Here is a 16,622-nt window from a genome sequence, read left to right on the forward strand (position 1 = left end):
TCCCATTTTAGAATGCTTGCAATTGCGTAAGTACATGAAACATGTCTTATTTTGGGGGAAACATCATGACTTGTAGATGCGGATCATGGGAAAATGTGTGAATCATGTGCTACACTTCGCTTTCGAAACACTGCTAGTCTTTTTCTAACTACAAAATAGCTATCATGTTTGTGAGAGCTTTCTTTCCTTTTCTTTTTTTTGGCCCACCAAAATTTGTTAGGGTGGAAAGCAAAACGAGATTCGAAAAAAATACGTTAAAATTCAATTAATACATCAAGTTATTCAGTACAGGATTAGGAAACTTCATATCAACAGAGGCCAATGTAAATCATGTGCGTACTTCAACATGATAAATGGACGCGGTCGTTATTCTGGTATTAAATTCATGCCCGTTTAATTAAATGCCATTCTATTTGGGGACGTTGGCAGTTATTTCCAAGAATCGTCGCCTATATAAAACCCACCATGCCCCTCCCATTCATATCCACAAAACCCAAGAAAAAGAAAAGGAAAGGATGAGATCACAACCTTGTTCTATTCTTCTTCGTCTTCTTTTGATACATGGTCTCTTCTTGCGACTCACAAGCTCAAGAACCACCGTCCACAGAGGCCAATTCCCTCCCTCCTTCTTGTTTGGCACTGCCACCTCCTCTTTCCAGGTTCTCTATCCTTCTTTCTAGATGGTCATTCAAGTTAAACCGGTGACTTAGTTTTTTAGAAGCATTCTTTGCTTGCTTGCTCATGGGAAGGGATGATTGGCCCTTACAAGGGTAAGCGTTGGTCCCAGGTTGAACCGAACTGAACAACCTGGTTTTGGGTGGTTCCCATGGGACTAATCCAGTTCCAAACTTTTGAAAACAGCAATAACTAGTTTAGTTTCTGATTTCTTGTGTTGAACAAGACCAAACCAGCCTGAAGGAACCAGTCTAGTTCTTTACTTATTATTGGTCCTTTCTTTTAGATATTGTCAAGCATTCAGGATAGAAAATATGAAAATAGTTCTGTTGAATGAATTATGAACACGAGTTTCTATTATCTATAGTTCACATGATGTCTCCTACCAAATGCTTCACGTGGAAATTCATGTGCTTTCTTATAAGTTAAAACAGTGCATGGGATCAAGCATACATTAACACTGATGGGTATTTGCAACTTTCATGCCACTCTTGAGCTTAATGCGTACATGAAGGCTGTAATCAAGTAGTAAAAGATGGCAACGTACCACCAAGAAAGCGGTCAAACCACCAAACATTCCATCTAATTTCTGTAACAAAATCCTCCACCATATTAATAAACTAAACCAACTCAGAATAGAAGAAACCAAAAAGCAACACTCAGCTAGTCACAGAATGACTTTGGAACCGGATTGATCAGGTCGGGTGCAATTTTAGGGTCAATAGGGTCGATTCCTAATTTTACAAACGAGAAATCGACCTTGACGTGGTAGGTTCCATGTTTCGAACGGGTACTGACCTATCTTGAGACCCATCACCCTTGAGAGCTTTGTTTTGCTTGTGTTGTCACGCTTTTTTTTCTTTTTTTTAATTGGCCTTTCTTGGGTTGTCAATTAGTCACATTCAAGTGAGTCATTTCTTATACATGGTTTGCCTGATTTATTTATTCATTTATTAGAATGATGGAAGTAAAGTAACAGTGGTAGAAGGAAATTTTTTTCATTATAATGCTAGCATAAAACCGATTACCTTTTCTATCAATTACATCTTATGGCTTACATGCTACTGTTACTTGCAATAATAACGGTGACCATTAGTTAAGCATTTCCATGTTATTCTTCTTTTTTGCAATAATAACAGTTCTCTCCATAGGCCAAATTTTTTGTGCCTCATGTCAAAATTCCTTGCGAATTAACCGGACAGGACAGAAATATTTGTTTTTTCTATCGTCTAATTATTGAGGGTGTCCCCTTGGTTTGATTATTCTCAATTCTGGATTGTTAATCGGTAATTTTTCATTTTTTTTTAAATCGAAGTAGTTGTTTTTTTCTTTAATTGAATAGTGGGATGACGAAAGAGAAAAAGTCAATTGCTCACATAGAATTAGCACACTTATGAATGTCGTCGGACCTCTCAATTAGCAGACAGTGTAAGTTGTTTTCGTAATGAATCAGTCATTTGAATGTAATTTTTTTTTCCTACACTTTTTTGACCAATTAGAAAAGAAACACAACAAAATATTTCTTGAGTATTAGCAAGATGTTTTGAAGTAAAATATCGCATGTCGCTGCATACCATAATCCTCTTCATGATGACTGACCATAATTTGCGATCCGAGTGTTCTTTTGCCTCTGCCTCCAAATGCTCGTATATTTTCTATTTTCGAACCATTTGGAGATGTGTCTGTATATGTTCCTTAATTGATAAACTTGCAATGACTCGAACTATGCTCCAACTTGGCCTTTTTTTGTGCTTCGAATCTAATCTAGCAGACGCGTCTCTGAAAAACTCAGTAGATTGACTAAGTTCAATCACTTGTTTCTAAGCCTACAAATACGTAAAATGTCTGTGAGGGTAAATTTTATTTTATGCTTTCCCATCATAGGCTTGTCATTGCGTAGGTTCATGACCTATGTCTGGCTTTAGGGGATAACACAATTACAGATGGGAACCCTGTGAATCACGGGCTATACTTCACTTTTTGCAACAATTATAGTCTCTTCTATTTATAAAATAGTAATAATATTTATGAGCACTTTCTTTTCTCTTTTATGTTTTGGTCCGCCAAATTTATTACGGTAAAAATCAGAACCACTTTGAAAGACCGATCTCATCTCCAATCCGTCCTAAAATTTTCAATTATAACCCAAAGTCATCTAAAAAGAAAGAGTTCATTAGAAAGTCAAACAAAACATCAAGTTATTCAGAGAGGGATTCACGAAAATGTATATCAATGGAGGCCATTGTAAATTACGTGTGAACTTCGGCCAAAAAAAAAAAAAAATGTATAAGTTGCTTGAGGTACTTTATCATGATTAATGGAGTTTTTATCTTCATTGAACTCATAGCACCAACTCAATATTTCAATCGCATTAGTTGTTTTGCATGTGTACACGAGGTGTATTGATTTTGGCATTGGATTCATACCCGTTTGATTGAATGCTATTTTGCTGGGATTCGCCCTCATATCAATGTCAAATTGAGTTGGGTGTTTTCAATTTAATAATTAGTCTACCGTAATATCATGCGAGTATGTCAAGAAAAATATACTGCTATTTCAATTTTTTGCTGAAAATCTTCTTGGCGATGGACAAAAGAATATCTGGCTCAAGAATTTTTTTTTCGTTTTTTTTTTGGGAATAATTTTGCAATATTATTTTTCTTTCATGTGATTTGATAGGAAATAGTAGTGAGAAACATAACTATAATTCAAAGGTCAAAACTCAGGAAGAGCCGTTGAAATAGTACAAGTTCTATTATTGTATGTTCCAATCAGGCGTCAACATTTTAAATTATAGCTAGACTCTACCTCTTACAAATGTTGTCATGTCGAAAATATAATTGATATGTGGCCCACATTAAAACTCACTTTAGGAGACAAAAGTAGATCTCACATGCTTTTTTCATCGTTGGGAGCACTTTAGGATAATATTTTATATGTATCACTTGATGTAGAAAAGTGCGCTCTGAAAATTACCTAGTCAAGGGATTCCAATTATATCGTCTATTTGGGCACTCAATCGCGTAATATGATTTTGCATTTAACCCTCACTTTCTCTTCTCCTGTTCAATCAGCCGATGCCACCAGCTTTATCTCCATCCATGTGAAAAAAATTGAAAAGTTGCACGTCTCTCTCTCTCTCTCTCTCTCTCTCTCTGATGCCACCAGCTTTTATCTCTCCTCTCCATCCACGTGAAAAAAACTGAAAAGTTGTACGTCTCTCTCTCTCTGTCCCCCCATCTTCAACTTTACCAGCTTTTTATCTCTCCTCTCCATCCACGTGAAAAAAACTGAAAAGTTGTACGTCTCTCTCTCTCTGTCCCCCGTCTTCAACTTTTTCTCATTTCCATTTTCTGCTTTTTCTTCCGCGATCTTGGCCGTGCTTTGTGGCAGAGCTCTCACGTCCATGGCCACTAAAACTGAGCTCCGCCGTAGAGTTCCCGTGGCCATAACCGTGATGGCCAAGCTCTGTACAAAACTCTCTCGTGGTTGAGCTCTACCATGGAACTCACCTGGTTAGTTGTGTGTCGTGGGCCGAGACTTGACATTGCGATTGTGTAGCAGTAGCACTTAAGCTTCCTTTGACTAGTTCACCTTTTACTAAGTCCCCTAAGCTTAGCCATCCCCTCAATCTATCACTCACTTGGTCAACCGGATCATGAGGAGTCTTGAGGAAAGGATGATCTATATACCCTCATTGCGTTGGACTTATGGAATAATATAAATGAGGGAAAAGAGACCTTTTATTGACATGAGCCATTTTTAATTGTAACCATAGATTTCTCTTTGATCTAAGGCGGAGACTCAATTTTGCTATCTACCAACTACCTCCACTATTTGGAAAAATTTCAAATAAAAATCTAAAGTACTCTCATTTTCTAAAATAAAAGCTCAGAGTGAACTTTATTTCGAATAAAAGCCTAGCGTGACCAAATCGTTTCAAATAAAGACCTAAAGTAATCATATCAGTTTTTAAAAAGGGCCTAACCTCTCAAACTTAAGGGCATTCTAGTATTTTGATTTATATTTTTTGTTGATTTTTTCTTTCCTTTTTCTTTTTTCCCTTTCGCTTTGCCAACTATGGTGAAGTTCACCAAACTCAGGCGAGACCCACCCTTGTAGGTATGAGGCGAGGGCCATCCTCACGTAGTGTTATATGAGGGCCTCACCTGGGCTGGCGAGGGTTGCCCTCACTAGCGTCGTGCAAGGGCCACCCTCGCCAAATCTATCTCAAGCGACCCTCACCCAAGGCAAGTGACCTTCGTCGACCATCAACGACAGTGGCTGAAGGAGGGAAGAGGAAATTTTTTTTAAAAATAAATATATAAATAAATAAGGAAAATATATATTTACAATTTTTTTAACTAAAATACCATTTTTCCAATAACCGGAGTAGTCACCGATTGGCCAAAGGCCCTTATTTAAAACGATTTGGCCACTTCATACATTTATTTGAAATAAAGTCTACTTTGAACCATTATTTGAGACAACGAGAGCACTTCAAGCCCTTATTTGGAATTTTCCCCCATCATTTCATGTCCATAGCTTTCTAGCACGTTTTCTGTTTGCGTTGAAAATTCTTTGAAAATTCTTTGTAGATTTTTATGGCAATTTTTTGTGGGATTATATGTTCTGTTGTACCTCTTTTGTGGGATTATATGTTCTGTTGTACCTCGACAAGTTTGAACCAAATAAATTTCAATTTGTATGTTCTGCCCAGATTGAAGGGGGCTACCTGCAAGGTAACAAAAGCCTCAGCAATTGGGATGTCTTCTCACACATGCCAGGTTCTCCTTCCATTTTCAAGGCTCCAATGAAATTAACACAAGAAAATGGGTACAGAGAAAATTATTTTTTTCTTTTCAATAAAAATCAATTGAAAAGTGGAATATGCCGGCCAGTCAAAATCAAGAAAGCTGAAAATGGCTTTCAATTTGGTTTTGAAATAGTGATGGGTTTTGTCTTCCAAGCGTAGTCTTACACATATTTGTAAATATTAAATAAGTTTCTGTTTGTGAATTGTACCCAGGGAAAAAATGAATGCAACTAAATATTTTTGATCATATGTGTTTCTATAAATAAATAAAAAATAGAGGTGTCCCATCGATAAACTTCTCCGAAGTGATAAAACTGAATTTCTAGCCTAGCTAGTAATTTAATCGAACATCATGTGTATATTAAACGGACACAACACCTTCTAGAATGGTTAATTTCATCCTATTTTATTATTTGTATAGAAAAACTAGAGATCTAGCTAAAAAAAAATCCAAATAAGTGTCATTTTTTGCTTCGTAGTTTTCTTTTCAAAAAATTTTATAGGCTATAAATGAAAACAAGACCAATTTACCTTAACAAAAAAGTTATAGAAAACGCAAAAAAAATTATATTTTTCGAGTTCCTTTATTTATAGGATGACCATGACTTGCCACCTCATCATCAGCCTAAAAAGTGGGAATATTGTATGTGTAATGAACTTTGCATTTTTTATGTCCTCTTTTCATAAACGTCATTGAACAATCATCGATTGACCATTAGTTTGATACCAGAGATCGTCGGTGGCCAGCTAAGAAAATTAGCTTATTCCATACGTCAGGAAAGATTGTATGATGTAATAATATCGAGATATCAAAGTCGGTTCATGAAACCGATTTTCTTTTCTAACAAAGATAATGCGACTAACTCTTATTATTTACTTGACTATATTCTGCTCCTATCCATTAAATTTTGTAACATCACTTTGTGGACTAATTCTCACAATATTTTTTACATATATAATAAAATATTAAGAAAATTTTCCAATCAATCATAGACCTATTATTACATATATCAATTCAGTTTTAAACTTTTCAATTTTACCAATTTAATCATAAACTTTTGTGCAAAATTTCAATATTACAGCCAATTTTTGCAAAAATTGCTAACATGGCAATACAATGATTGTTGACTATCCTACATGCAGTAATTTCCATAAAAAAAAATTAGGCAGAAAGATTATATTGAAATATCATGCAAAGATTTATGACTAAATGAGAAAGTTTACAATTGAATTGGCATCCATATAATATGTTTATAATTGATTGGATAATTTCCTCATACAATATCGACATATGATGCGTTTGCCTTTTGATGATTAGGCAAAATAGAAGATGGAAGCAACGCTGATGTGGCGGATGATCACTATAATCTCTTTTTGGTACTTGACTGTCTCAATACTCTCATTAAAGCCTCATCAACAGCCCAAAATGTCATGAGATTAATTGTTGATATTCCAGATTTTAACACTAAATTGGCCTGACTGTAATTGTAAATTAGAAGCTAGAAGCTTTGGGAACGATACTCATAGTAAAGGTTTCTGTAACCAACTCTTGATTTTATTTTTAAATAATCTACTGGACGTGCAACAGGAAGATATACAGTTGATGCATAGTCTCGGGGTGGATGCATACAGATTCTCCATTGCTTGGTCTAGAGTTCTTCCCCGTATGTAATTTTATTTTCATTTAAGATAATGTCTTTTAGGCTTTGTATAATATACACTTGATCAGTTATTGTCAGTTTAACACCATAGCTCATATTCTGTTTCACTTTCAACTCCAGAAGGAAGATTTGGAGAGGTCAATTCAGAAGGCATCGAATTCTACAACAATATCATTGATGCCCTTTTGGTCAGAGGTAAAGGAAAAATGCACCAATCTAATTGACACCAACATTGTAATTTTTACAATCCCTCTCATCATATCATTCTTTAATTCAAAAGTTGCATTTTTTATTACCCTCTTGGAGTGATTTTTTACCATGTTGTTTAATTTTTCCATTCGTACGTAATCATTGCCTTTGAAAAAGTTGAATTACCCATTCTGAGTGCGGGACACCTGGAGTGCCATAACTTGGCACGCCGGGACACTTAAGTGCCATAACTTTAAAATGGTACACTTAAGTGCCATCATCGGAGTAAAATGGGACACTTAAGTGCCACTCCGGCGAAAATCCGCCAAATGGTGACGTGGCGACTTTCCCAGGCGAGCTTAGTCCAAAACCGGCGTCGTTTTGCATGCGACGTGGCGGAGAAAATGCAAAAACGACGCCGTTTCGCGTCTACGTGTAAATAATAGTATATAAATTAATTAAATTAGATTTAAAATATTCAAAAATTTAAAAAAAATAAGAAAAATTTAAAAAAATTTAAAAAAATTAAGAAAAATTTTAAAAATTAAGAAAATTTAAAAATTTTAAAAATTTTAAAAATTTAAAAAATTAGAAAATTTAAAAAATTTTAAAAATAAGAAAATTTAAAAAAATTTAAAAATTAAGAAAATTTTAAAAAATTAAGAAAAATTTAAAAAAATTAAGAAAAATTTTAAAAAATTAAGAAAAATTTAAAAAAATTTAAAAAATTAAGAAAATTTTAATTTTTTTTAAATTAAGAAAATTTTAAATTTTTTAAAAATTAAGAAAAAATTATAAAAAATAAAATTATAAAAAAGTTATAAAAGGGGGGTGGGAGGCCGAACGGGCGGCTCCCTCACCGCCGCCACCGCCGCCACCTCCACCGCCGCCGCCTCCCACCCCCCTTTTTTTTAATTTTTTTAATTTTTTAAAATTTTTTAATTTTTTTAAATTAAAATTTTAAAATTTTCTTATTTTAATTTTTTTAATTTTTAAAATTAAAGTTTTTAAAATTAAAATTTTTAAAATTTTCTTATTTTTTATTTTTTTAAAATTTTTTAAATTAAATTTTAATTTTTTTATTTTTAAAAATTTTTAAAATTAAAATTTTTAAATTTTTAAAATTAAAATTTTTTAAATTTTCTTATTTTTTTAAAATTTTTTAAAATTGAAATTTTTAAAATTAAAATTTTTAAAATTTTCTTATTTTTTTAAATTTTTTAATTTTTAAAATTAAAATTTTCATAATTTTCTTTTTTTTTAAAAAAATTTTAAAATTTTTTAAAATTAAAATTTTTAAAATTTTCTTTTTTTTTTTTAATTTTTTTAATTTTTTTAATTTTTATGCTGATTTGGAGCTCCGCTGAGCCACGTAGGATAATAATAATAAAATATTGCCACGTAGGATTTCCGGCAAGGGTTGCGGGAGGTGGCACTTAAGTGTCCCATTCGAGAAAAAAAGTGGCACTTAAGCGGTTTTGAAGTTATGGCGACTTAGGAGTGTCCCGGCGCGTCTGCCAAGATTATGGACTGTGGTGTTCTGCCTACCCATTCTATGTATTTGTAATCTGTTCTTTCGGACAAGATATTAAGCCGTTCGTGACGTTGAACCATTACGACCTTCCCCAATTGCTAGAAGACCGGTATGGTTCGTGGTTAAGTTCCGAAATACAGTAAGTGAAACCGTCGCCGCCATCCTTTCTAATCTCCACCAATATGACGATCCAATCAATTCTTGTAACTTTACATCATGTGTTCCAAAATTGTCTGTAGGTTGGACTTTGGCTACTTTGCACAAGTTTGTTTCGAAGCTTTCGGAGATAGAGTGACGTATTGGAGCATATTCAATGAGCCTAATGTGCTCATCTATCATGGTTACCTCTTGGGAACTTACCCGCCCGGCCGGTGCTCCTACCCGTTTGGTAATTGCTCCTATGGTGACTCTGCTCTAGAACCCTACATTGCGACCCACAATCTGGTGTTGTCCCATGCCACGGCCGCTGAAATTTACCGGAAGTATTACCAGGTAAATTAAAGAGCTACGAATTGATTCATTTCGATGCATTAACTGGCTCTATTACCAACTGTACTGTCACCGTCTTGTGTTCAGGAAATTTAACATAAATGAACAAGAAAGAACAGAAATGAACCAATTGCCCCTTTTAGCTATGAAAGTGAAATCATTACTTTGTCTCTTACATACGTCAAAATTCATGGGAATGAACACAATTAAATTTGTCATCACTTAAGGTTCTCATATATCCAGGCCAAGAAGCTCAATTCATAATGTCATAGCTTCATTACAAATCTTACTTCGACACTCTTCTTAACATATGTTTCCTTTCGTTTTCCGCGACAAACACTAAGATATACTATGTATTTATTGGACCTAAGCGAAAAATAAAAATTCATAATCAGGAAAAGCAAGGAGGAATGATTGGGATAGTAATTTCAGCTCCATGGTTCGAGCCGTACGACGACACCCCAGCCGATCGTCTTGCTGTCCAACGATCTTTAGCTTTCTATATTGCATGGTACATAATTTCTCTCTTACACAGAATCCATGTTCTATGCCCACCAAAAGAGATCCATATGCTACTTTTATCAAGAACTTTCTCCCCTCTCCATATTTGTTGCTGCCAAAAACTTATCATAATTACAGGTTTGTAGACCCTTTAGTATATGGAGATTATCCGCCAGAGATGCGTCAAGTCCTAGGATCGAGATTGCCGACGTATTCGGCGGAAGAGCGGAAGAAGCTCCTGGAGGGAAAGCTGGATTTCATCGGAGTAAATCACTACACGACTCTTTATGTGAAGGACTGCATGTTCTCTTCATGCGCTTCACCTTACTCTCTGGGGGACGCGTTCGTGTATCTCACTGGAGAAAAGGATGGAGCTTACATCGGCGAACGGGTAAGTAACATAAGCAAATGTATAAAGAACAATCATCGGATGCAAGCAGCTAAAGATGAATGATTTCATCGTTCAGACCCGCATGGAACATATGAGTTTGAATCTATTTAGCAGCTCTTTTGGCCTTGATTTCAAGTCGATTTCGCCGTCAGGCTTATCTATTTTTGACGTAGTTAATGATCACATTGCAGACCGCGATGCCGCTTTTCTTTGTCGTTCCGAGGGGCATGGAAGGGATCGTTACGTATGTCAAAGAGAGATACAACAACACGCCCATGTTCATTACCGAGAATGGTATCGTGTCACTTAGACAACTACAAACTGAAGCTTATTTTCATCTTCAAAGTTTACCAAACAAGATAATTAATTGATCCCGTCAACAAAACAAAAAGACTAATTGTTAGTTCGCAGGGTACGCACAACCTGCAGGTGCAATCAAAGATTCGCTAAACGACACGAAGAGAATAGAGTACCACGAGAACTATCTCGCTGTCTTAAGTGAAGTTGTGAGGTATATCTTGTGTTTCTTCCGGTATTGAATGCCTTCACTATTCCTCAATCAACAAACTTTCATAATGATTGAAATACACCAAAATTTCCTAGATTTCTCATGGTCTTCTTCTTTCTTTGTTTAATTAAGATTACTAATTTTCCTAGTATCGAATCAGTCTATGCCCATCACATCATATATAGAACCGAGTCTATAAAATTAGTATTTTTTGTTCCCGATTAAATGTTTTATTCTTATTTCAGAAAAGGAGCGGATGTGAGGGGATATTTCATATGGTCTCTGCTGGATAACTTCGAATGGCTATACGGATATTTGATACGATTTGGGCTGCATTATGTGGACTTTCAAACACTGAAGAGAACACCCAAATGGTCAGCTACGTGGTACACGGAGTTCCTCTCTGAAGATAACAAAATTCGAGCGATTCGAAAAACATCCACCTACAAAATGTAGCATCCTGTGTCTTTAAAACTATTAAGAGATCATATCTTTCGAAGATCTCTAACGGTAAAATAAAAATAAAAAAATTATTTGCGGAATTTTTTAGTGCCCCAGGTTGTATTTGAAACAGTTAAATGCAAATGCTTTAAATCACAATAGCTCTTTCACATCTAAAAATCTGGAATTACAACTGTTTATTTCACGAAAAAATTGACATATTTGGAAATATTTTTCAGGAAGTTATTTTTCTTGAAATGACCATGTTTTTCAGTGTTTAGCTAAAAACTGAAAATGAAAAGAAAAATATTTTCTGTCATTTGGAAAGGAAAATATATTTTTCCTAAATAGATATATACTATACAAACGCTAGTAACTTAGAAACAGTAGCTGGAGAAGAGGGCATGGGCACTGGGATCTCGAATCCAGCCTAGAAGAACCGGGTCTGCAGGTTGGGCCATTTTCTGTATTGACCTCAGCCATTTTCTCGCAATAGGACATACAACACAGAGAAAAATGCAGCAATAAGAGACGTTCAATCGCTGTGAAATTGCTAAACTCATACTTAAAACATTTGAAGATAAAAACAAAACTAATTTACGTTGAAACCTCATGGACATTTTCTCGAACAAGTGGTGAGCATCCTAAGAAACTCTGATTTGAATAATCCCAATTGCTGGTGAAAGCTTAAGATGTCTAATTCAACTTCAATTCAAGTCACTTACCCTAATTATGGCCTAATTGATACAAAATAATTAATTTGACATGACCACTCTGGATTCCATGCTGTTCCGACCCAGGTTTTCAAAAATTCAGGAAAATAGTAAATGAACCTCAAATGGCACGAAATTTTATGGACAGCTAGCTTAAGATACACTTTACAACCTTCGATTTTTTGACATTTTGCAAAGAAGCCCTCGTACTATGAGTAATTACACATTTTACCTTGATGACTCAATATGAAATAGTTATTTAGGCCAACTCCAACTTTGAGCTTGTTCAATTAAATTGGCCGACCTATCTACCTATCTTTAATAAAAATTAATGAAATTTTAGGTATTTGCAATTCAGAAACCCCCTTACAACTTTAATAATTTGAGTTGTTGTAAACAAGTTCTCGAAGAAGTGATTATTTGGAGATAAGTACACTAATTGTGCCATAAGTTGTATACGGCGCTCACTTTGGTGCCAAAAGTTTCCGTCGGATCATTTAAGTGCCAAAAAATTTGAAAAATGCTCACTTTGGTGCCAATTCCAACGAAATTGGCCGGAAATCCGACGTGGCCTTTTTTTATTAATTTTTGACGCCAACGTGGCTCGTCGGAGAGTTGAGTCAGCATCCAAATACTAAAACGACGCCGTTTGGTGTCTCCCCCAATTCAAAACCCTAATCTCCGGCTGTCGCCATCCTCGACGGTCCTTGCGCTCTGCGGCCACGGCTTCAACCTCGACCTCGACCCCAACCCCGACGATGGCCACTCAACGGTAGCGGCTCCGACCTCGACCCCAACCCCGACCCCGACGATGGCCACTCGGCGGCCGTAGCTCCGACCCCAACCTCGACCCCGACCGCGACGATGGCCACTCAACGGCCGCGGCTCAAACCCCGACCCCGACCCCGACGATGGCCACTCGACGGCCATAGCTTCGACCCCGACCCCAACCTCGATGATGGCCACTCGGCGGCCGCAGCTTCGACCCCGACTCCGACCCCAACCTCGACAACGGCCACGGCTTCGACCCCGTCGAAACCCTAATTTCTTCCCCATGTAAGCTAAACGGCGTTGTTTCCATGAAGCCATCCACGTTGGACGGCAAAACGACGTCGTTTTCTTAAGGAGGACCGAAAACGACGTCATTTAAAGGCTTATCAATTTTTATTTTTTTTAAAAATCATTTTGGGCGGAATCTTTCGTCGGAGGCCGGAATCTTTCGCCGGTGGCACCAAAGTGAGCGTTTTTCCTCCGATTTGGCACTTAAGTGATCCGACGGAAACTTTTGGCACCAAAGTGAGCGCCGTACACAACTTATGGCACCATTAGTGTACTTATCCCGATTATTTGTAAAACACTTTTAGTCAACACAAGAACAATTTTAACAGATCAAACACATAATTTCTTCGGTAACTTTGGATGCAAATTTCACAACTCAAATGATGTGGAAGTTTGATGTTCGCTATATCAATAAAAAGATTTTAATCTCAAGTGCAGTCCTCTTGAAGATAATTTTTCCTAATTTCTTATCCATTTTTTAAAAAAGTTTCAAAGAACACAGAGAGGTCAAATCATACTATGATTTTCGAGGAGCCTCCTTCAACCTATGTTCAAACAACCCTTCATACATTCAACTCCAGTGAACATTAACATCATCCAACAATTCTTGAGAATCCTAAGAGATCACCACAAAAATGAACTTGCTTCCTAATCATCATTCAAGTAACATATATCAAATCTAGAACTAATAAACACTTAAACAAACATCAAATTAAATCCTACAGGTTGTGGCTAAGATGAGCTTTGTGACGAATTGAGCATGCTAATAGGATCATCAAGCTTGATTAAATGCTAATTCCTAAAGATCATCATCCAGCATGCAAGACCTAGTTCAATTAGAATCCTACCATTCAAAATTGACATCAATGTTCATCTATAGTTATTTAGACTACTAAGGAATTAAAGTCCTAGAGTGATCTAAGCATGCAATTGGTTTCAATTTTTGGGAATTGAGCTTGTTCTAACTATCATAAGTTAATCAATTTCCATCACATCCCACCTTGGAATTCAATTATAGATTGAAGTTATAACTTCAATTTTATACTATAATTGAGCCAAGGATCATTAATTTGAAATTGATATGTAGAGTTTTATATCGAATGGAAACCAAGCAAATTAATCAATTCCGATGATGGAATAGGACGACGCCTATCATGATGAGCTTGAGTACTCGTCGGGGGAGCCAGTCGTACAAGGCTGCCAACATTGGAAATGAACTAGCAAGGGCCAACAATAGACCGAGCATGAGGATGAGAGAGAGTTTTGAGAGTTTTTTGTGTAATTTTGTGTAACGTGAGCCAAGTGTTTGGCCAAGTGAAAGAGAGGGAGATTAAGAGGGAAAAAATGGGGAAAATTTTGAAAATAAGAGTTAGTCCTATGCTTACACATCATATCATGATCTAAGAGCCCTAATATGATTTTGAAAATAAGAGTTAGTCCTATGCTTACACATCATATCATGATCTAAGATAAACACCTGTGAATGTTAGTATAAACACCTAAAGGGGGGTGAATAGGTATAAAAACAGATTCTGCAAAATACAATAAAAACCTTCACTTTTAACCTGAGTCTGAATAACAACAGACTTTTGAAATTGAGTTTGAGGAGCAACAGACTTTGAGTGAGATCAGACTTTAGCAGTTAAATAGAATTACGAACAAAATAAAAGAGTTCATGGAAGAGAATAAGAACACAAGGTTTATAGTGATTCGGCTTAATCCAAGCCTACGTCCACTCTCCCACGCTAACAGCCTTCTTGGCTAGATTCCACTATACAATCAACAAGAGATTACAACTTTGAGTGCAAACACTTAGTAGTAGATCACACTATCTCACTAAGTCACTATTTTGGTAATTCTCTCACTATCACAAACGTTTAAGCTCACAAGAGACAAGTGTATGATCAAAAATCGTTCGAACTTTGGAATTATAAATTCTACGCTCCGTCTCTTACTTATTCATCGGTCATTGATCTCCTTAAATACTTCTCCACTTCCAAACTAGCCGTTGGACAGTATCTTGAGGATCGTCTTCCAATCTACCCATTGGACAGATCTGTATCTAGAAGATTTGGTAGCCGTTGAGTCACAAAAGTAGAATCCCAAATTGATTCCGATCGCCCGTACAAATAGAATCTTGGTTTCCATAGGTAAAGCTTCTTCGTATAGAAATTTCTTGTCTTCAAGATTCAATCGTTAATCAATTAAATTGAGTCAATCAAATCAATCTTGATGTAGAATCCAAACCAGATCACTAGCCGTTATATGATTGGGCTTGTATTACGTTCTGTCAAATCTAACTATAAAGTCTGAGTGTAATAGACTTTACAATCTAAGTCTGAGTGCAATAGACTTTACAATATGGGTCTGAACATATTCTGCTTCTGAACAGATTTAGCTTTAAGGTCTGAACACAGTTTGAATAAGTCCAATTTCAGTATAGAGTCTGTCTTCTAGTTCTTCATTCACGTTCAGTTTGGAATTTGTCAGGGTGAGTAGACTTCTGATGTAAAACAGACTTTGACACTAAAGTCCGGTAGTCTTCAAACTTTGATACAAAAGTCTAGAAATCTTCATAATACACGTTACGTTTAGTTTTCTGGCCGTCTTCAAACTTTGACAATATTCTTTACATATTCTATCATCTGCATAGTCTGTTACTCAACAATTAAACACGTAATAGCTTTTGATTTATTTTGTCATCTTCAAAATATCATAAGGGATTTTCCTAACAATCTCCCCCTTTTTGATAATGACAAAACAATCTTTAAATATGCAGATGTGTAATCACACTTTCTAAAATAATGATAAATCAATCATTTTAGATTTTCAAATAATGTGATTTGAATCAAAAGACAGCAAATAGATTGAGTATAACAATATATAGAAAAAATAATCGCAGCTCAATAATATCAGCACATATGCATATTTATATTCTCTCCCCCTTTTTGTCATAATAAAAAACGATAACAAAGAGTCACATAGAGAATATAAAATGATAACAAATGTGTCTTGCATAATTTTCAAAAATCAGCTTTTATAAAGTAAATCGAATATTAAAGATATGTAATATAACTCACTTCGATCATATATATCAGCAAATATCCAATAAAAATCACGGATGCATTATAAAATTTGCTTACCCTTTTTGTCATAATAAAATGATAATATCAATAAAAGATTTGTTAATGACAAAGGGTAATAAAAGATATACTAACCGGATTTTTTAGAACAAATTCTGACACATTTACCTTTTTCTTCCTTCCATAACAAGATCACGATCAATCCAAAAAGATTTTTCAATAAATGATCAAAGCTCCCCCTCAATTTGTTGCCTTTTTGAGATGATCACGATCCTTTCCTTTTCTTTTGGATTTGCTTTCTCCCCCTACCATCATGACAATATTTGCGAATAGAAACAATTATTACTCGTGCATGTTGAATAGAATAATTTTCCATTATTCCCTTTGTAGCAACAACATCCGCAATGATCACTTGCATTTTGAAATTCGAGGCAAAATTTTATTTTCCCTAATCAAGCTCATCTCGAATTCAACCTACATAAACTTAACAAACTTTTTCCACAAATAAGCTGTAATAATATCCACGTAATATATAATGCCTTTTCTTCAAATAAATAAATTG

At 35.5% G+C, this 16,622-nt stretch overlaps 1 protein-coding gene across 1 annotated transcript; it reads left to right on the top strand.

The window, feature by feature from the left end:
- Positions 1-412: 412 nt before the first annotated feature.
- On the top strand, positions 413-11,327 carry LOC104414381 (beta-glucosidase 18). The gene is made up of 12 exons (XM_010025457.3): positions 413-659; positions 5,396-5,462; positions 6,810-6,868; positions 7,080-7,155; positions 7,273-7,347; positions 8,927-9,014; positions 9,115-9,367; positions 9,760-9,875; positions 10,004-10,256; positions 10,448-10,550; positions 10,668-10,767; positions 11,010-11,327. Exons 1-12 carry the CDS (start codon positions 516-518, stop codon positions 11,218-11,220), a joined length of 1,545 nt encoding a protein of 514 aa, XP_010023759.2. The 5' UTR covers positions 413-515; the 3' UTR covers positions 11,221-11,327.
- Positions 11,328-16,622: the final 5,295 nt, after the last annotated feature.

The sequence above is a fragment of the Eucalyptus grandis genome, chromosome 8 (genome assembly GCF_016545825.1).
Source record: "Eucalyptus grandis isolate ANBG69807.140 chromosome 8, ASM1654582v1, whole genome shotgun sequence".
Lineage (NCBI taxonomy): Eukaryota > Viridiplantae > Streptophyta > Magnoliopsida > Myrtales > Myrtaceae > Eucalyptus > Eucalyptus grandis.

What these genes read in the sequence shown, in the direction of transcription:
- LOC104414381 (XM_010025457.3), top strand. Translation starts at nt 516, where the DNA reads ATGAGATCACAACCTTGTTCTATTCTTCTTCGTCTTCTTTTGATACAT. An exon ending in CTGCCACCTCCTCTTTCCAG is followed by an intron (nt 660 to 5,395) that starts GTTCTCTATCCT and finishes TGTTCTGCCCAG; the next exon opens with ATTGAAGGGGGCTACCTGCA. An exon ending in TTAGCTTTCTATATTGCATG is followed by an intron (nt 9,876 to 10,003) that starts GTACATAATTTC and finishes TCATAATTACAG; the next exon opens with GTTTGTAGACCCTTTAGTAT.